At 35.9% G+C, this 21,880-nt stretch overlaps 1 protein-coding gene and 1 pseudogene across 1 annotated transcript; both read left to right on the forward strand.

Moving 5' to 3' along the window:
- The first annotated feature begins 8,713 nt into the window (after positions 1-8,713).
- Positions 8,714-14,660, forward strand: LOC136280675 (uromodulin-like). Its single transcript, XM_066166315.1, has 6 exons — positions 8,714-8,783; positions 10,441-10,706; positions 10,844-10,961; positions 11,500-11,622; positions 11,957-12,076; positions 14,290-14,660. Exons 1-6 carry the CDS (start codon positions 8,714-8,716, stop codon positions 14,658-14,660), a joined length of 1,068 nt encoding a protein of 355 aa, XP_066022412.1.
- A 4,499-nt stretch (positions 14,661-19,159) lies between these two features.
- Positions 19,160-20,780, forward strand: LOC131778478 (uncharacterized; annotated as a pseudogene).
- The last annotated feature ends 1,100 nt before the right edge of the window (positions 20,781-21,880 follow it).

The raw sequence follows: 21,880 nt of genomic DNA on the forward strand, positions 1-21,880 counted from the left end.
ATCATTTTAACTTACATATAGAATGACATTACCCGTCAGCGCATCGCCTGCAACTCCACTGGAACTGATCTTAACAGGAGACTTCTATGCTCGTCGCAAATCACACCTTTTTTAACTCGTGAATTGCGCGCATGCGCAAGAGTGAGTTATAGATACGATGTGGGGAATGCCATTCGCTCGCTCGCTTGATTGGTCGATTCCTGTAACCTTTTTTTTGATTTTAGGCTTTTGAGTACATTTGATAGTATTTGACGAGCAATAAACAGACGAAATGGCGATCTTTGTTGCTAAGAATAGTGGTGGGGTGAAAAAGAAGCCAATTATAATCTTAAAAGATTTTTTTTTTCCGTTTTAGTTTCAACAAGCGGCGCCAGCGACTGGCAGGCATGCAAGGATTAACACTGAAATAACAGAACAACCTTCGTTTTTCATAAAATTGTAATTTACAATCCTTGAACTTGAAAACAATCCGAAGATTTATTAAAAATATCACTTACTGCGAAGCGTTCGGAGTTTACAGATGTTCAAAAGCTTTTTCTGTTATGGCGTGAGATTGAGGACAAAATTGATCATTACGTTTCGTCGCGTGTGTTTTTCCTGTGTGAAGCAACAAAAGATGCAGGCGACTGACAAAATAACAAGTTAACACGAAAATCAAATAACACCTAAACAAACAATTTTAGCTTTCGATTTTCAGTGAATTTTTAAAGAACAATTTTCTTTTAAGTTTGAAGACAATTTGAAGATTCAACATACATACAACGTACTAAAATGCGAAAGTTACACACCATAAAACTGATAAATAGGCCTGAAATGAAATTCTATCTTGTTATTGATTATACGTTGCCTAGCACGTGACTTAAATCTACCCAGGCGGAGATCCAAAATGACGGTGGCAGGCTTGGCTTAGTTATATCACTCAAACCTCGTTCCCATTTGTCTCATTTGATTAAGAGGGAATCGTTAATGTTTTCATTAAGACAGTATTGCCTTGATTTTCTAATATTTACAACGAAAGACAGTAAATTTCACTTTTCACCCACATTTACTTCCAACCTTTTCTTTTGAACCAGAAACAAAAATGATAGACCTTTAAAACACATGACATCATCCACCTGGTCAAATGTAATAGCATGATCATTTCAATTGTGATGCCTTCTTATCCCAACTTTACTTTGTTTCTTTGCTACATTAGCGAACACTGAACTACTGCTCGTACTCTAGATATGACAATCAACCACAAAATTCCCTAAACCAGATAACATTAAACATAGTCTAAAAAATCATGTGTCAATTCACGAGTTTGCTCACAGCACTTTGATTTTCTTTACTGAGTACGTTTTCTTCACAATACTGACGTATGATTGCAATTATTTTGATGCCGTTAGAATAGCAAACTATCATCTAAATACCCTCCGCACTACTACTCGTAGTCCGCAAGACTTTTCTTGCACTCCTGAATGTGTCAAGAATGGTTATCATTAGTTTGCTAAAATATCATCCGAAAACGAAATGTACTGAACCAAAAATTGTGAAACAGTTTTACACTACAATAAAGTCGACTTCACAGTTAGTAAAAGCCTATGTTGTTTATATGAAAAACAAAATAATACATGGCTGCCGCATGAAATTTCTGCATTTGTGTTCAACTCGACCAAAGAAATTCCACTAGTTGTATTTAGAAGTGTAAAATATTCTCTTATTATTTTCCCCCTTATCCATTTTATGAACAAATTGTTATCGTTTCATTTCTCTTACCTTGAGGCCTATATATTTTTCTTTGACAATGAATTCTCTGTGAGTATACTTTCATAAAGCTGCCCGCCTTGACTAGCATGGGTACCCAGGGGCCAGGAGAGAACTGCCACTTTCGTCTTCAAAAAATGTTCCATTGGTAGTCTTGTAGTTGCTTTGTCGTCGTCGTTGTTGTTGTTGTAATTGTTTTTTAAGGAAAGCATCAAAATAAAATAAATAGTCTTCGTGCAACTCGTTCTGTATCGTTTTCCTTCCCTTTTTCCTTTTTTACCTGTTCGATTATTTGTTTGCTAAATTGAGGGTCACAAGTTTTTCAGCTCTCTGGCTATTAAAGGATCTTAGTCAACCACCAGACATTGCGCGCTTAGTCCGCCATTTTGTATGCCATTGTGATTTATCATCTAAGTGCATCCGAGCGAAATCTATAAGTATAAGTATAATGCCTTTTGCACCCGACGCAAGAGGCGACAGTTTTAAGGAATTAATACTAACACTTTATAGTCCAAAACGCATTCTCCAGTCAATCCGTTCCATTAGGTTAAATTCTTTGTCGGCTATTATTTTACCAATTTAGTTTTCTTTTTTGTGTGTGTGTGTTTTGTTGTTTTTTTTTTGTACGAAGAGCCTAAACAGGAAGAGGGAAGTTCATTTCTAATATTAATGATCAACTTGGCTTGAAACCAACAGCTTCTATCGTAACCATAGCTACCAGACAGTAATAAAAGAAAACGCGTTTGGCTCAATAACACTAGAGGTGAGCATCAAAGAACGTTGGATCTTTGAAGGTAAGAAATGATCGTACTTAATGAAGGAATAACTTGAGTTTGACTTTTATCCGATGACAAGATTTGATATCCATCCTTAACTCCTCTATTTCTGTTTGGTTGAAATAAAAAGAAAATGAATTTTACCGAGCTTCCAAATGTGGGTATAACAAACTTTTGGCGAAAAAACAGCTTCAGGTGTTCGGAATAAACAAGATCATTATCCTTAATTTTTAGTTTTCTACAACGTGTTTACTTCTTGAACCTTTTCTCAGCGATATTTGTTTTATGTTTATAATGACACTACTTCTCGAAATTGTAGTTCCATCATTAACGTAAATAGAGAAAAGTGCCAATTATAAAAAGTCAGTGCTGGCGGTTCCAGGCTCGTCACAAATTGTGAAACTCGAAACGACGGGAAATTCCATATAGCGATGACAGAGGATTTAAAACTGTGACAAATCCCGCTGTTTGGGTTCAATTTGCGGAAAAGAAAAATAGAGTTGATGACAAAAATCTTCTTCATTTCAAATATACAACTTCCCAAAAAATATGTTTTTTTTTTTTTCTGTACTTATAAAGATTTCCTTTCACAAATTGTTTTGTCCTGTCCCCAACTTAAACTGATATGCAGCTCGTTTGAATCCCGTTCATATTATGACAGAAGTAATGACTTGAAGTAGAAGAACCTTGAAAAATATGGAAGTTAATTAACTAATATGGATGAGTCGGGAACTAAAAGTTGACTTGCTGGTCTCGTTTACCTTAAGTCTGCAGCAATTTTATCTATTATCAATTATAATTTAAAAGATATTCCAATGAACGCCTTAGAAGCCAAATACAATACTGGATGGATCGGCTGAATCCAATCATAAATTACGGCACACCCTTTCTAAATATCAATTTGCTATTATCCTTAGGATCAAGGTTGCAATTAACAATAACATTCAGAATTTCGTCTCATTAAGGCCCTGGATTAAGTATAGCGGCTGTCTACACTCGGATCATGCTCAATCAATATGAGATATCTGATGGGTTCTGCCTCGACACTTTTTATGCAATCCTAATGTATCGAGACACGAGGTTGTAGGTTTCTCCAAAAAAATGATGGGATTTCTGTAGTTTAACATCTACCGTTTACGGGAGATTTATTGTTTATTCAAACTAAAGAGCTTATTAGAACTCAACGGGATTCCTTTTTGAATCTTTTCTCAGTGATATTTCTTTAAGTTTATAATTACACCCCTTTTCGAAACCGTAGTTCCATCATTACCGTAAATAGAGAAAGTGCCGTTCGAAGCTCGTCACAAATTACGAAACTGGAAACGACAGGAAATTCTAAGGAGCGATGAGAGAGGATTTAATGCAGTGACGAAGCCTGCTGTTTGGGTTCAAATTACATTTAAAAAAAATAAAGAGTTGATGACAAAAATCTTCTTCATTTGAAATATCCAACTTGTCAAAAACTATGGATGTTTTTTCTCGCCGTACTTATGAAGATTTCCTTTCAAAAATGGTTTTGTCTCATCCCCCACAAATTGATGATTTTGAAATAGAATAACCTTGAAAAATATGGAAGTTGATTTGCATGGCTTCTAATCACAAAAGCAAGTCGGGAACTAATTGTTGGCTCGCAGGTTCCGTAAAGTCTTTAGCAGCTTTATCTAACGAAGGAAAACCTGAAAATATTTTATAATTTAGAAGGTATTCCAATGAAAGCCTTGGAGGCGAGATCCGATACTCAATGGTTTGGCTGAGTCAAATCATAAATTACAGCACACCTTTTCCAAATATCAATTCGCTATTATCCTTGAGGTGGAGGTGGCACTTAAAACAACACTCAGAGCATCGTCTCAACAAGGCTCTGGATTAAGTATAACAACTGTATTGTGTTCAATCATTATTAGATATCTGAGGGGTTCTGCCTTGGCACTCTTTATGCAATCTTGATTTATCGAGACATTGGTTGCAAGTTGTTGGGCAAATCTATGGAATTTCAGTAGTTTTAGGGGAGATTTTCTGTTTCTTCATACTAAAGAGCTTAATAGAACTCATTATTAATTAATTTTGACGTTAATGATGTGAGGGAAGATAAAATGACTAATCACTTAGGACTTCAAATTGGAAAACCATCTCTAACTTGTTGCGTTCCTTTATTGATTAGAGTAAGTAGAAGGTTCAAACACGAAAATATTTTGCTCGATGTAGGTGGGCGGTATCACAATCCATTAAAGAACGTGGCTTGTTTTATAATTTCTGATCTATTTCAAGATATAATCTAACTTAAGACTTCGTGTTTTTGTAAAATGAAAGTAAACTGTGCAAATGCAGGGCTAATCATTTTTTTTAGCGGTTAAGGTTACGCCAGCCTGTCTGGTCCTACACACTGATTACCATTATCCGTATGATTTCGTGAGCGGGAATGTCGGTACATAAGATTTTTTTATTTTTATTGCCATGTTTTGTGATTATTGCTTTTTGTCAATTTTTGACGCGTCGATCAATTTTATGAGGTGTTTTCCCCTGATAATAAAAAGGATAAAAAGGGAAAAAAAATGGAAAAAGAAAACAAAAACGCTAAATCCATGGATCGATCTTGAAAATTTGAAGGTGTTGTTTCTCAGAAACTCGAAGAACTTGACTTTTTATGTGACTGCATTAACGGAGTATGTTTACCTAATGTTCTCAAGAATATGTTTATAATGTTATTTCCTTACACGCACTCCAGTGACTATCGTCATGGAGCAATCGAAGTTAATGTTATGGAAATTTGTGTAGCAAAATCCCTGAGTCTAATCTGAAGGTAAACACCGATAGAATCGTAGCTCGCCAAATCCAAAGTCTTTCCAAATCCCAAACGTGTGCCCACGTATTTTATTTGCTTCAATCATTTCAATGGGTCCGGACTGACTGCTATTAAGTTTGTTAACATCCCATATTCAATACAAAAGGGTCGGTATCTATTACTTAACCCATTATCGAATGCAGGTGGTGTTATTTCTGTTTAAAAATAAATCATTTCAGCTCGTGTTATTTCCCATCACTCTTTATTTTTATTTGCTGATTCACTACAGTTGATACTCTGAGCTTATAACTGGTCATTGTGACAAAACTAAAATCCTGAACTCAACAAACATGATTTTTAAGGGAAGGAACCTTAGTCTTGTAAACTTGTTTTGTTGACATTAATGGTATTTAGCAAGGGTGTGTTATTATAATGAGCCATCGACAGTCTTCATACAGTCCTGACGCATCGAGGCATAGGTCGTAATTTTCTCGGCAAATTTATTAAATTTTCCGTATTTTAAGATCAGGCGTTTACGAGAGATTTTCTGTTTGTTCAATCTAAAGAGCTTATTAGAACTCATCATATATTGATTTTGACGTTAATGAATGTGAGGGAAGATAAAATTACTTATCAATTTGGACTTAAAATTATTCAAGTTTTGTGCGTTCCTGTATTATTTCGAAAAATTAGCAGGGCAAAACGGGAATATATTTTGTTCGATGTAGTGAAGCGGGTGGTACAGCTTAACAACTACAAACACGATATTCGAAACTCAAAAAAGAGTTTCTCTTATTAATTTCGTCGAATTAGAACAAGAGACTCACAATCCATCAAAGAATGCGACTTATTTTATAATTTCAGATTTGTTTCAAGATAAAGTCTAAATTAAGAATTCATCTTTTTGGAAAATGAAAGCGAATTAGGTTAAATTTTTCACCTAGTATTATTTTACGAGTCTAGCTTTTGTGCAAAGAGCCCAAACAGGAAGAAAGCAGTTCATTTCTAATATTAATATTCATCTTGGCTTGAAACCAACAGTTTCTATCGTAACCATACCTACCAGAAAGTAATAAAAGAAAGCACGTTTGGCTCAATAATACTAAAGTTGGGCACCAAAGAACGTTGAATCTTTGAGGGTATAAAGTGATATATTTAATGCATGGATAACTTGAGTTTGACTTTCATTCCATGCTGTAAATTGAATATCCACTCTTAACCTCTTTATTTTTGTGCGGCTGAAATAAAACGAAAATGAAAAATACCGAGCTTTCAAATGTAGATATGGCAAACTTTGGCGAAAAAACAGCTTCAGCTATTTGAAATAAACAAGATCATTGTCCTTAATCTTAAACCTTTTCTCAGCGATATTTGTTTATGTTTATAATGACACCCCATGTAGAAATTGCAGTTCCATCATTACTGTAAATAGAGAGAAGTGCCAAATTATAAAAAAAGGCAATGCTAGCGGTTCCAAGCTCGTCACAAATTGTGAAACCCGAAACGACAGGAAATTCCATAAAGTGATGAGAGAGGTATTACTGCGGTGACGAAGCCCGGGTTTAATTTACGGTAAAGAAAAATAGAGTTGATGACAAAAATCTTCTTCATTTGAAATATCTAACTTGCCAAAAATTACAGTTTTTTTTTCTGTACTTAGAAAGATTTCCTTTCACAGATTGTTTTGTTTTGTTTTGTCCAACTTAGACCAATATGCAGCTCATTTGAATTCCGTTCATATTATGACAAAAGTGAGTATTTTGAACAAGAAGAACCTCGAAAAAATATGGAAGTTGATTTAAATGGTTTCCCATCAGAAAAATAAGTCGGGAACCAAATGTTGGCTCACATGTCTCTTCAACAATTTTATCTAACGTAGGAAAACCTGAAAATGTCTTATAGTTCTTCCAATGAAGGCCTTGGAAGCCAGATCCGATACTGAATGGTTTGGATGAATCCAATCATAAATTACGTTAAACCTTTTCTAAACATCAATTTGCTATTATCTTTGAGATGAAAATGACGTTTAAAACAACACTCAGGGGTTCTCCTTCGACAATCTTTATTCAATCCTGATGTATCGAGACATAGGTCGTAAGTTGCTCAGAAAACTTATGGAATTTTTTGTTGTTTAATATCCATCATCTACGGGAGATTTATTGTTTGCTCAAACTATAGAGCTTATTAGAACTCGTCATTAATCAATTTTGATGTTAATGAATGTCGGGGTAGATGAAATGGCTAATAACTTAGGACTTCAAATTATTGCGTTCCTGTATTATTTCGAGTAAGTAGGAGTGCCAAACGAGAAAATATTTTGCTCGCTGTAGTGAAGTGGGAGTTACAGCTTAAAACAACATTCAGGGCGTCGTCTCACTAAGGCTTTGGCTTAAGTATAACAGCTGTTTACACTGGATCGTCGTGCTCAATCATTATAAGCTGTCTGAGGGGTTCTGCTTCGACAATCTTTATTCAATCCTGATGTATCGAGACATAGGTCTTAAGTTGCTTAGAAATTTATGGAATTTCTGTTGTTTAATAACCACCGTCTACGGGAGGTTTATTGTTTGCTCAATCTAAAGAGCTTATTAGAACTCTTCATGAATCAATTTTGACGTTAATGAATGTCGGGGAAGATTAAATGGCTAACAACTTCAGACCTTAAATTATTGCGTTCCAGTATTATTTCGAATAAGTAGGACGACCAAATGAGAAAATATTTTGCTCCATCCAAGAACGTGACTTATTTTATGATTTCAGATATATTTCAAGATATAGTCCTAATTAAGAATTCGTGTTTTTGGAAAATGAAAGCTAACTATGAGCGTGTAGGGCTAACGTCTTTTTTGGTGAATAAAGTTATGCCAACCTGTCTGCTCCTACACTCCGCTTACCATTATCCGCAGGGTTTCGTGAGCGGGACTTTCGGTACATAAGATCTATTTTTATTACCATACTTTTGTGAGAATTTTCTTCTCGTCAATTATTGATGCTTCGATTAAACTTGTAAGGAGTTTCCCCTGAGAGAATGTTATTGTCTTAAACTTACTCCATTGACTATAATTATGAAGCCATTGAAGTTAATGTTATGGAAATTTGTGTGGTAAAATCCCTTTTACTAATCTGTTGATGAACACCGATGGAATCATAGCCCATCAAAACCAAAGTGTTTCTAACTGGCACAAAGGAAGACATTGGAAACATGTTCATTTTCAAAAACTTTAAAACGCGTACCCACGTATATTATTTGCAGGGCCAGGGCTGACAGCTGTTAATTTTGTTGACATCCCTTTTTTAATACTTATAGGTCGGTTTCTATTACTTAATTAATTATTAAATGCAGGTGGTCGACGCGAAATTTGTGGCGCACTGAAAGCATCAATACTGAGCTCCATTGTCTTGAAGAAGCATGGAATTTTCAGCGTTTCTAGTATTTGCAGTCTGGACTTCATCGATGACTTACTTAACGTTTGGTAAAGGTGAGTTACAAAATGCAAATCATTTTCTACCCCTATATTCATACTTCAGCCCGAGCTATCTTACTTTCCGTCACTCTTTATTTCTATTTCGCTGATTTACAACAGTTAATGCACTGAGCTTATTAACGTGTCGTTATGAAAAAATTAAAATCCTGAATTCAACAAACAGGGTTTTTAAAGGAAGGAACCTCAGTCTTGTAAACTTCTTTTGTAGATAATAGCAGCATTTAACAAAGGGGTGTTATCATGATGAACCATATTTTCAGTTGTTACAAAAAAACTAAGAACTGCTGCGATTACGAATTGCTACATTCAAAACAACTTCAATCCTAACGCTCAGCTCATATTTAAATGGAATGGTAATTAATTCTATCAAAAACATTTCGTTGTTGTTGAGCAGACGCGAATGCGTTAATTTGCATGGAAGATAAGTTGGCTTCTCTTAGCGGACTTAAGCGAAGTTATTTTCATAGAAGAACAATGCTGGCATTTGGAAGAGAACACGTTTTCTAATTTTGAAACTTTGTTTAAAAAGATAGCGTAGCTCGTCTCATAAGCTTTCCTTTCCTTTCCTTTCAAATATTACTTTTTGAAGTGGAGGTTTTAAAACTTACCGAAGAACAAATAGCTTAATTGAGATGATCCTTAACAAAAATTTTGCGCAGAAGCTCCCTGCAATTTTCCAATTTTGTGCTCTTTCATAATTAATCTCACAGACTGAACTTTATGCAAATACATATTTTTCAATGTTTTTAAAACTCTGCTGTTGTGATCAATATTTTTTCAACAACAGTAAAATGATGTGGGTGGACTTTATTCGACACGAGAAAAAAATTAATGAATTAAAATGATCAACAGATAAATGAGTTGTTTTCAGAAAACAATAACGGAAATAAAGAGATGATAATATTCACCATAGCTAAGCAATTCAAACAACTTTCATTGCCTTGCAAAAGTAAAAAAAATTAAAATTTCATTCTACATTCGTACGTTCAGAAAACTTTAGAAAACGGATATAAATCTTCTAATTGACGCAAAACAAGAATGGTTTTTCTCGGCTTTAATTTGCATGAATTCCCTCTGTTCACGATAATCGTTCGAAGAAAAGAGCTGCATGGGAGCTCTTTAATTATATGTTTCTTCAGTAAATGCTAAATAGTCAAGCACCTGTTTATATAAAGAAAAAAAAAAGTAAACTTGACTTGACTAATGTTTTTAACGCATTTGCTACCATAGTTTGCTGAGATCCGTGAATTTTTGCTAAGAGATTTGTTCTTAGAACTTTTTACTCGAAATTTGATTTTTTTTGCGACGGAGAAGTATGCTTTGTAATCATAGCGGAGCTCGCAGAGCGTAGCCCCATAATTATACAAAATAGTGGTAACCCGTCAAACCAAAAAAAATTGGATGTACGACCGTACAACCGTACAAGGTGCTACCTTTAACATGCGTGGTCAAATGTACCGCGGGCACGCCAACGCCACGGCTTTGTTCAGTAGTCCAGTGGTCAGTGCACTGGGCTCCGAGTCGAACGACCAGGGTTCTAGTCCTGACCGGGGCAATGCGTTGTGCCCTTGAGATGTGCGGGGAAAAAAAATGCGAGCTCTGCTCTTAGGCTTGGCTAAATCTATATATTATTTCAATTTGTCTATTTTAGAGCGAGAGCGCTCAATGGTGTTTCCGGACTACTACTTCTTTGCTGAAAGATGTTTGGTAAACCATACCATTGAAAAGAAACGTGTCAATACCTTGGATGACTGTGAGCTAATGTGCTACCTGAACGATGACTGTGTCAGTCTTAATTTCAAAAAAGATCCAGAGGATGATGTACCACTGCACATCTGTGAACTTAATAACGCCACTCATCTGAAATACGACAGTGACTTGACAACTGATGCCAATTTTTATTATCGTGGGTCGAAGGTGAGTTACAAATCGATTTTTCGAAATTATCGCCTTTGAATAATATAATAACGATTACTAATGTTTATGCAAATTTCGTGTATTCGATCATTCGGTATTTCGTTTCTCCTTTCATTTTAATTTTTCTTATTTTTTAGAACGCTTGTGACAAGAGTCTCTACTGCGAAAATAACGCAACTTGCCAGTCTGGATTTACACTCAAGGGATATCTATGCTTGTGTCCCCCTGGATTCGAAGGAGAATATTGCGAAAAGGGTATGAGTTCAACACTTGAAATGAACGCATATGAGATTCTTTCTGATTTTCAATACTGGTATGACAACTGGTCAATACTTTAGTGAGCGTGTGTAATGTATTCTTAGTTCGCTCGTTTGTATATTTTCGTTTCGTTTTGTTTTGGTTTGTCTGCTTGTCTGTTGTTTTTTTGTTTTGTTTTTTGTAATTGTTTCAGTTTTTGTTTTTTGTATTTGTTTTAGTTTTTGTTTCTTTCTTTTGTTTTATTTTTTTATTTTCCTTGAATGTTCGACACCTTTCCATGGCAAAATAAAAGCAGTTCATATGTGTGTCGAATGCTTAATATAGTAACTGCAAGGAGAGCTCAGAAGAAAATTGCTTTATTGAAGGGTCTCACCAGAGAACCACTCAAAGCAGGAAGCTACAAACAAATTGAGGTTTTTGCGAATTGCTGAGTTCCTATAGCTCTTTGATAGAAACGAAAATGCGTATGACTTTAGTTGATATTTAATCAATTTATTTTATTTTTTGTCCTTATTTCTTTCAAATTTTATGACAGATATTGATGAATGCGAAGCATTCATTGGCAAATGCCACAAGGAGGCTACGTGTAATAACACACATGGATCATACGTTTGCACATGTAAACCTGGATTTATCGGAGATGGGCAGAATTGTACAGGTACAGTCAACAGTCTCAAACGCCTTCAGATTCGTGTTAACCATTACAATGGGATTTTGTTTGGTTGGTCGTTTGTTGATGTTTATTTTGGTAACGTGATAGGCCATGTTTTAATTCTTCAAATTAAATGAGGCAGTTACTCGACCAAAAGTTATTAAGTGATAGCTATCTACATAGATAACTTGTTTTCTTCATGTACGACAATCTTCTATTCTCGCAATCCAACAAAAGGTTGAAAACAGCCATGGCTTGCACTCTTTAACACGGTAATGGCTTATGCACAGCAATTTTTGCATAATTTTCAAATCCCATTTTTTCATCTGTGATTTCATAGACGTTGACGAGTGTAAAGGAAACCACTCTTGTCATAAGTATGCAAGCTGCACCAACACCATTGGATCACATGTATGCTACTGTCCACGTGGATATACTGGAAATGGACACAATTGCACAGGTGAATTTGATGTATTTTGTTTAGTATTATAAAATTCCACCTGAGTGGACTGGAGAACAGTAACATCTACTCCATGGTAATCGACATTGCTAGAAAATAAGATCCTTGGTGAGTTGTTTTACATCGCCTTTCATCATGTTACGGAACCCTTAAATTTTGGATAGACCTTATAATAATTATAGACGACGGCGTGAAACGAAATCGCAAGTCTTATTTTGAACCTTGGAGCTAGAAGGTGCAAAACTTCGTAAACGTGTTAAAAACCAAAATAAAGATGAAAAGAAAATTGAAATGCATGCATATATTTCTGGTAGCATGCGTCTACCTGGTAACACCAAAAAAGACTTCTTAAATGTCCTGCAATTTATCTCTTAATTGTTTATTTCAGAGTAAGTCTTTCAAATGTTTTCGCCATTAAAATCGAGTCAAGAAGAGGAAAGCAGCAGGATTAAAAATATACTGCAAAAAGTAAATGGGAGATTTTCTTTAGATTTTGCGTAACTCTCAGGATATCTTCGAGACTCGACAACAAACAAAGACTGAGGCTGCATTGAACAACGTGCCCCTTGAGGGACCTGGTACAGAGTTTTCCAATACCAGCGTTTATTCTGACCGGTATGAGCAAAGTCACGCATTTGCCTTGAGCTATCCTTCGATGCACTGTTAAGAAAGAAGAGACTCTAATTAAGATCCTGCTTTTCTTAAAACTAATAATATTTTTCTTACAAAGAATTTTTTATATAGCTTTTGACTTGGAAAAAAGAAAATTTACTCAAGCGCAAGTCGTCAATTAACATCCGGCGATGCGCGCATTTAATTATTCATTTATCGACTCAAACCCGCGGTAAAACTACGCAATCGGTGAACTACACCACTGTTACGTATACCATCAAGCATACATTTATTTTTCGGAAAAATGATTTAATTCGCAGCCTTAAAAAAGACTGATATCAATATAGAAGTGACACAATTTGATGAGAAAATATTTGTGAGACTTTCAAGACAATTGGAAATGGCCAACTGGAAAGCATACAGAAAAGACAGAAAATTGCTGCAAAATAGTCCAAACTCGCACGGCCCTTTAGGAAAAAATCCCAATGTTTCGGAATGCACTGCTCAGAATATATTCAGTCCACACTTTCGCCTTGGTCATCAAGTCTCCGCCCTCTGAGAGAATTATGGATAAACCTCACGAGCCTTTTGAACGTCTAACACTACATGCAATCAGAAATACTGCTGCCAACAAGAACCGCTCAACCGACATGTGATGTTATGCAGCGGAAACTGAGTTTTAACTTACTAGTGTAATAGCTAGGAAATTTGGTGATGATAACTGCTAAACTAGCTGTGACAAAATTTAATCGTTCGATAATTGCTGTGAATTCATGGAAAGCGTAAAACTATAAGTTTTTTTCGCGGTATTCTGCTAAGGATGTATGACAGATCTGCCGATGGCGTTATTCAGTTAGGGATGTAAGCTTTGTATACGTCACGGTGAACTTAAATTGTTCTTTATTTGTGCCCGCCAAGGTAACCAGCTGGTAAGTCAAAAACAACTTATTAAAAAAATTATTAAGGAAACATTTCATTGGAATTTTATCATGTTACTGGCAGCTTGTCTATGCGAATTTTAACGATTTCTTATATTAGATGTGAGATTTAATGTTTTCTTGTTTGTTTACCCCGTCCACAATCTCAAAAGTAACTGTACATTCGCTGTTCTTCACAACTATTTGATCCTTGTAATTGAATTTACTCCTCATACTCTTAATCGGCCTTCATCGTTTTCATGCGCTCGAATTTTCCAAAAGAGAAAGAGACTAGCCGCGGTAGATGTTTGGAATTTATGCTCTTCCCAGTTTGCATAATCTGTCATTGGCCGTGGGCATTACTGCTGTGTAATACCCTGAACTGATTTCTCTCTTAGCCAATCAGAGCGTGCGCTATATCGGCAACACACTAAAGCCATATAGTAAATAGTTATTATCATTCTCGTAAAATGCAAGGTCTACTGCTGGTTGGTAAACTGCTGGAATTCAAATGAATATAGAAAAATATATTTTACCATTGATGGTAATGACCATAATGCTTTTAAAATAATCATTTTTTGTAGCCGATCCTTGCCATCATTATTCAAACCTGAATGAAGCCAGTCGAAAATTTTTACCCTTGATTCTGTAAATTCTTTTAAAATTTCTATTTAACTTTTTCAGCCGACCCATGTGATAATTTTCAAAGTCTGAGTGATGCCAGTAGAAAGACCAGTTACGTAACACCCCTGAACCAAGGGGCGTGTGACGACAAACTCCCTGTGGGATGGTATCGTTTTGTTGGAGCTGCAGGAACAAAAATGCCAACAACAGTTGTGCCAGCATACAGATGTGGTACAGAGTGGTCAGGCTGGTTAAACGATGCTCATCCTACACTGGAAGATGGTGAAGTTAAAAGGAAAGTCTGCTTTAGTGATCGCTCTACTGGTTGCAAACTCTCAACATATATTTCTATAAAAAACTGTGGATCCTACTTCATCTACAAACTTGAACGGCCAACTTTGTGTCTCTCACGCTACTGTGGAACAGACTGAATGTGAAGCAAATATACTTGGCGTAGTAAGAGGATTCATAAATTAAACTGTAGGTACATGTGTATAAGGTTTTTAACACGTGACGTAGTGAACATTTCTTCTCTATCGTAAACATTATCAGCAGATTTTCTCTTTGGTGGTAGACAGGTATTTATTTCATTAGAATAATAAATCTCATCAGAGAGCTCTGTCATGGAAGACGGTTGCCCGAAGGATCTTCAAAGAAATCTTCAAGTAAAATCTGCAAGACACAAAATCTCAAGCTTTCGAGCCTTTTATTATGTTTTAATTTTTTTTCGTTTTTTTTTCATCCTTCTATTGCTGTAATCATAAACCATGGCTAATTTAGCGTAAGTCAGTGCGATACAAACAGGCGCTATCTTACGTTATAGGCATAGAAAAAAAAAAGTGATGACGGTCAATAATATTTTTGTAAAAAACTGTGGATTCCACTACATCTGAAAACTTTACCTTCCTGCTTATCCCTCATGTTATTTTGGTACAGACTGAATGTGAAGCCAAAAATTCAAGAAATAAGAGAACTCATAAATTGATCCTCAGGTTCACGTACTTCAGGGATTTTGCGATGTCCCCTTTTTATGACAACCATTAATTCCTTCTATAGATTTTATACGCTGATGATGTCCTGTTAACTTGCAATCAAATAAGCTTTGATTTTCACATCTTACAAAGCATCTCTTTCATTAAAAATAATCACAAATAATCAATTGCTGCTAAAAGAACTAATAACAAAAAATTATTAAAATAATAAAAAGGAAATGCTTAAATATTGAAATACTAAACATGCAAGAACATCAATCAGCATGATAATTAGCAAGTATGACGAAACTTTTTTCTCAAAACGTTAGAAGCTGCAAAACAGGGTGCAGCACGGTATGGTAATGTTTGCTTCGATTTATTCTCAAAAATTTCATGCCTCATTTGTTAGTGCTAATGATGCGTTCAGTCTGATAGTTGCTTTGAAAACAAAGCAGCACCATTATGTAAGGACTGGTGTGGGTAGATATTATCTAGTGTAAGGTGGTAAGGTATGGCATCAAAGATTAACTGTTTTTATTGCAGTTTCACTCTAAAATGAAAAAAATTCTCAGTTGAAAAGTTTTGAATAAAATACATTGCCCTTGTTCCAATCCTATGGAACCAGGCATCATGGCGTGGAAAAGAAATTCAAAATGCCAGTGTTAAGTATTTTGGGTTTAGGTTGGGGTAAGGTTTAAGGGATAGGAATGAAGTTACACGCGATTCCCTGATCAATTATTTATATTCTGAACCCGAGAAGAAATTTCAACGCATAGCAAATGAGATAAACACTTGCTATATCTTAATAAACCAAGAACTGAAAAATTTAACGTAAATCATAGATGGTCTACTCAGAGGAAACTGAGATAGATTGAATTATTTTGTAGGTCAGTTTAAACTGTGTAAATAGAAGAGAGTAGTGGAATCAATCATCATGTTTTAGAGAAATTGCACAACTTCAATAAATATATTTATCTTACCAGGAGCATTTCAACTGAGTGTCGCCAAGTGTACTTTAGATTATATGCAACGTAATATATGATTAAGCAAAGATCTGATAGCGGAAAACCTATGACAAAATTTCCAGCAGATACATGAACTAAAGCCGGTTGCAGTGACTGGACAAGCCTGAAAAAGTCTCAGTTTGCTGAGAATGCTTTAAACTAGTTCACTATTGATATGTAATGTCGATATTCTTCACTTTTGACATACGTGAGTAACATTGACTGTTCTGATCGTAGACTAGACATAATAGAAGACTGGGAATAAGTCATGACTTTTGACACTTAACTGAAAACTGTTCACAAGCTTGAATTACATTTAGTGCGTACATGTATAAGCTTTCGCAGTAAGGATCGCTTAATACAACTTTACGTACTCCTTGATTTATTTACAAGGAACACAAGAAATGCTAGTGCTTAATTTTTATTAATACTAAATGGTACCTATATCAGTTTCTGATAGTAGTTAGGGAATGGCAATGTAGTTAACGGAAACGGGGACGAGGAGGAAGGAATTCGAAATGAGTAAAAAAAAAAGGAAATGGGTCATTTCTCTCTTCAGGAGCTTAAAATAATTGCGTTTAGCATTTGCAGTCTTCCGTAACTAAATTGCCTATTGTCCTAAGTGACCCTAACACCAAACAAATATTTGAACAAGAGATGTACACATATCTTAATGAAGCTCAATGTAATAATTAATTATTAATGCAATGAATGAATGAAATTAAATGCAATTACATGGAATAAATCCTTTGCTCACCCTTGGTACCGATTTTATTCTTCACAGCGAAATATGACGTTCATCTGTAGGCCTCGATGTGTCTTTAAAACTTGATTTCGTGTCTAAACTTCCTACCACTAAGGGTTTATTTTTAATTTTGGATCAAAATAAAGTTTTGCTCCTTTCAAGATGTTGATTAGGTACAATTGGTAAGTGAATTTTTGAAAATGTGTGACTCAAAATATTCAGTGTTAAAGGTGTGATTCACGGGAATAACATTTTACGTGGTGACTATGCCTGTAAAGAGAGTGTGATCACAAAGGAATGATATCGATAGAGATGGCTTCGCCTCCTCTAGGAGGCAGTAGCCACACAAATTATGACAAGAAATCACGAGTGGAAAACGTGATCACAGACTGCTAATTAGATATGATCACGGCCTGGGAAGCCGCAAGATACCAAGATGCTTCTGTGTGATGAGCACGCCCCTTGAGCACTATAGAATACCTTTAAACAATTGAAAATGTTAAAGAAGAGCGGTCATTTTTTGATACCTGTTAAATTTCAATTGATGAAGACATAATGTTGTTAAATAGGCGTTCACTACTTTTAGCATTTAAAAACTTGCCAGAACAAACTGTGACGTAAGAACCCAACATGGCTAGCTCACACCAATAAACAATTTACTTTAATGACCGCAGAACGTACTGGAAGTAGCCCTTATACATCATTTTATCATTACAGTTGAATTATTCAATCCTTGGTTGTCCTCTTATCTTGTTTTACTCAAAATGTCCATCCGCTGTAGAGCGCTAGTCAGTAGCCTTCATTACTAAAATGGCGTGAGTAATGCAATTAGCTAACTTTCGATTTCGCCGCTGTATTTTTCTTTTTTTTTTTTCCTTTTTGTAACACTATTGACAAAACGAATTTGAAAGCTCTCTTAGTGATGTATTAGATAAATCAATTTTCAGATAAACAGTTAGCTAGGAAAAAATCCACTTACCGAGTCTTTGGTAAATTTCCTATTTCCAGAACGGAGAGACGTATCACTTATTGTTAACTGAAAAGTCACCTCATTGTTTTAGCACCCTTCATTTCCATCCATTTCTCCAGAACGGCGAAAGCTTGTAACAGCTTTATGCGCTTAAAACAATTGGTCTCAAAACTAATCGATGTAAACGCGTACAACAAACATTTCAACTATGCTTTGTTGAATTTCCATAGTAGTTAACTCACCATGAGATGTTTAAATTTGACAGTTTTTTGCTCCATTTAAAATTAAATATTTAGGGTCCACCAAGAGAAATCTTGAAAAATATAGAACCATTCTTTTCAAAATATGATCTCTTTGGAGAACGATATATCGAAATATACCCAGTCATTGGATGGTTTTCAAACGATCGCGTGCAACAACTGTCATAACACCACGTGACGTGCGTGTCGCGAACGATGATCAGTAAATCTCATCTCACTGTGTCGTCACAGCACAGCATAGAAATATTTAGTCGTAGTATTGTCATTTGCAGACTGGAAATGGATAGTTGTGTACATTTCCCGCTGGGGGCGTAAGTTCATTTCATTGCGCTGACCCTTGATGATTGTAAAAGGCTTTTATTTAAAAGGAACTTGCAAGTTCGAGAGTGAAAACTGTATCAGTAACCACTGCAACAACTTGGTGAAATACTTTGAATGAATCGAAGAGTGCTCGATCCCTCTGATAAGACAAGCTATATGGGTGTTCGTGCCAAAATTGACAGAGTGTTAAAACTAAAAAAGCTCCCGGGGGATAAATAAACAAATGGATAACTTCTTCGTCTTTAAAATATCATAACAGTTAAAAAAAACTTTTGGCAGGATAGTTGAGTTTTTCGCATTTAATTCTTGTTCGAATTATAGAAGTTACGAACATTTTATCAACCAGATAAGTCGTATCATTTTTTCCTTGTAGCAAAAAAATGCTTTCGATAACAGGATGATATAGTAAATTGTGACCTTCATATTAAGGCCTGGTTCAAACGTCGAACTTTACATGTGCCGAACCTAATAATTAAGTTCGGCACATAATAGAATAGAACGGCAAAAGATCGACTTTGATTCATACGTCGATCTTTACATGTGCCGAACTAAATGCATACATTACGCATACATTATGCATACATTACATTAATAATTTTTTCCCACAATCCCGCTTGTTTTTTCGTTGTTGTCATGCGCAGAATACTAAATTTGAGAAAATGGCGGGTAAAGAAGAACAATGTTGCTCCTCTTGTTTTAACAATACAAAAGATACTTGTTTAAGATGCCAGGAATGCTTCTGTATTCCCTGTTCTGTGTTCGAGAATGATGAAACTGTCAAGGGCTGGAAAGCGGGCACTTCAGTCGCATATTGTGAGCCATGTTTCCGAGAAGTTATGGAAGAGAGCGAAAAGGTCGCAGGTAAATATGATTCTGATGAATTCCGCAAAGATCGAGATCTTTCAAAGCAGGAAGAACGGTCTTCTAAAAAAAAGAAATCCATCAAAGAAGATATAACGAGGTCAGTATGAAAACAACACAACCACATGTTTAGTTTCAATTATGGAGCCGAGATACTGATGATGCCATAATTTAATATTTCTACTGCCATGTTTGAGAGTTGTTATTGTTCTCGTGATCTTTAAAAACCTGTTTCCTATCAATAACAAACAAGCCAAGTAGTCAACTACAAAAGTTTGTAAAAGAATGTTAAAACAAATTTTGATGACATACTAGGAAAGCACTGATACCATTGTTTATTTAGTGGACAAGATAAAAATTTGTAGGACTTATCATCATGCTTATTTTGTGGCGGATGGCAGTAATATAATGTATTTTATTGTTTTTCCATTGGTAGGAATAGAATGGCTACAGCAGGCAATGATGATGACGAGGTATAAGTGGATGAAGAAGATGAAGAATCTGAAGAGGGTGGAGACTTGGACACATCTCTCAAAATTTTCATGCAAAAGGCCAATGGACAAAAGAAAAAGAAACCAGTTCGAAAAGCCAAGTGGTGTCCACAGGCACTTGATGATCTCATCAATATCATTGTGAGTAACAGCTCATATAAAAAGAAACTTATTTTCACAAATACAAAGAAACAGAGAAATGGAGAGCTGTATGGAGAAATTTCAAAAGAAGTTAAAGCCAGAGTTTCTGCTAGAGGTGAACACTTCGATTCCTCTGTGAATCAATTGCGAAGCAAGTTCAAAAAATGTGTCTCTCTGTGTAAGCAGGCAGCCCTGACACAAAAATCTGCAAATGGAATCAAACGATTTCAAGAAGATCAAGGATTAGGCAAGTGGTTCACCACTTTCTTTGAAGTGGTGAAGACAAGGGAATCTTGCCAGCCCTATTTGGCACCAGAGCCCTCAGCTTCAAGTTCACCTAGTGATTTGTCTGTGGAAATCTCGGATGACAGTGTCAAGGAAAAAGAACTATTTTTTTCTAATAAAAACAAAAAGAAGGCAGTTGTCTAAAGAGAGACTGGATTCAGCAACAACAGAGGTATTGACCCTTGTAAGAGAGGCTGTTCAAAATGACCCCACCAAAGAACTGATATCATTCATGAAAGAAGAAATGGAAAAATCCAGAGAGCATGAGCTTAGATTGTTTCAGCTTTTGCTCAGCCACAGACCTAATGCCAGCCTTAATAGCACACCTTATTCTGGAAATGAACACCAACCACACAATGGAAATCTTGGCTATTACCCAAGCTTGCATAATGCCGCACAAGGTCCCTTAAGTCATCCAGGTCCGAGGATGTCTGAATGGTCATTTGGAGCCTCCTACCCTAACCCAATGGGACTAGACGAAAGGGACTATACTGGACTGTGATGTTCATTACTTTTTTTGTACATTTGTTTAATGAAATTATTGCTCTGTCACTGTTTATATTATTAATGTTTAAAAAAAAGAAAGAAACATGTGACATCAATAGTTAATGTTTTGCAGGAAGCTTGTGAATTAGGTTAGCTGAAGGAACTGTTACTGCCATAAAAAGTCTATGATGCAATCCATGGAAATTTCCCCTTCCATAAAAAGTTTCATACATTAAAAAAGAACCTAGTTATTAATACAAAGAGGAAAACAACAACAGTTCAACTCAGTTTCAAAATAAACAATAGTTTTAATATTGCAAATGCAATTTTGTTTCCCTCTTTACAGTATATCTTCAGCTAGTGATATTATTATAGCCAGTATGGGTTGTTTTTGATCAACATTTTATATTATTGCTCATATTTCAATGATCAATGATTAGAATGTTTTACAACTTCTAAGTGTAACCGCGATTATGCAACATGTTCTAGCCACATTGAAGCAAGAGTATCCTGAAATCAACAAGGCCTACTTCAGGCAAGATAACGCCGGCTGCTACCACTCCTCCCGCACGTTAACGAAGTGCCAAGAAATTTCAGCGAACACCGGAGTGAAGATAGTCCGCGTCGATTTCAGCGACCCGCAAGGCGGGAAAGGGGCTGCAGATCGACTAGCTGCGAGCTGTAAAAGCCAAATTAGGGCGTTTATTAATGAAGGCCATGATGTCTGCACCGCCAGCGACCTGAAGGAAGCTCTGCTATCCCATGGCGGTTTGGAAGGTGTACGATACCAAGGTGATGGATACCATCGAAGAAACGCCAGACGATGTGCAAACCATTACAGGAATCACCAAGTTGAACAACTTTGAGTTTAGTTCAGTGGGCTCTATTTCCTGTTGGCGCGCATATTCCGTCGGCCAAGGGAAAGTGATTAAAATAGAAAAATCCTCTTCTGGTGAGTTAATGGTTCTTGAATGAGCCCAGGCCTTTCTGCTAGTTTATGACAGTCTGTTCTATAAGGTTTCTATTAGTAAGGAAAAAATTTTATCCGCAATGCATCATAAAAGACTTTCCATAAGAGATTAAATGTTTACAAAACGCTGCTCAAACAAACAAAAC

The sequence above is a fragment of the Pocillopora verrucosa genome, chromosome 5 (genome assembly GCF_036669915.1).
Source record: "Pocillopora verrucosa isolate sample1 chromosome 5, ASM3666991v2, whole genome shotgun sequence".
Lineage (NCBI taxonomy): Eukaryota > Metazoa > Cnidaria > Anthozoa > Scleractinia > Pocilloporidae > Pocillopora > Pocillopora verrucosa.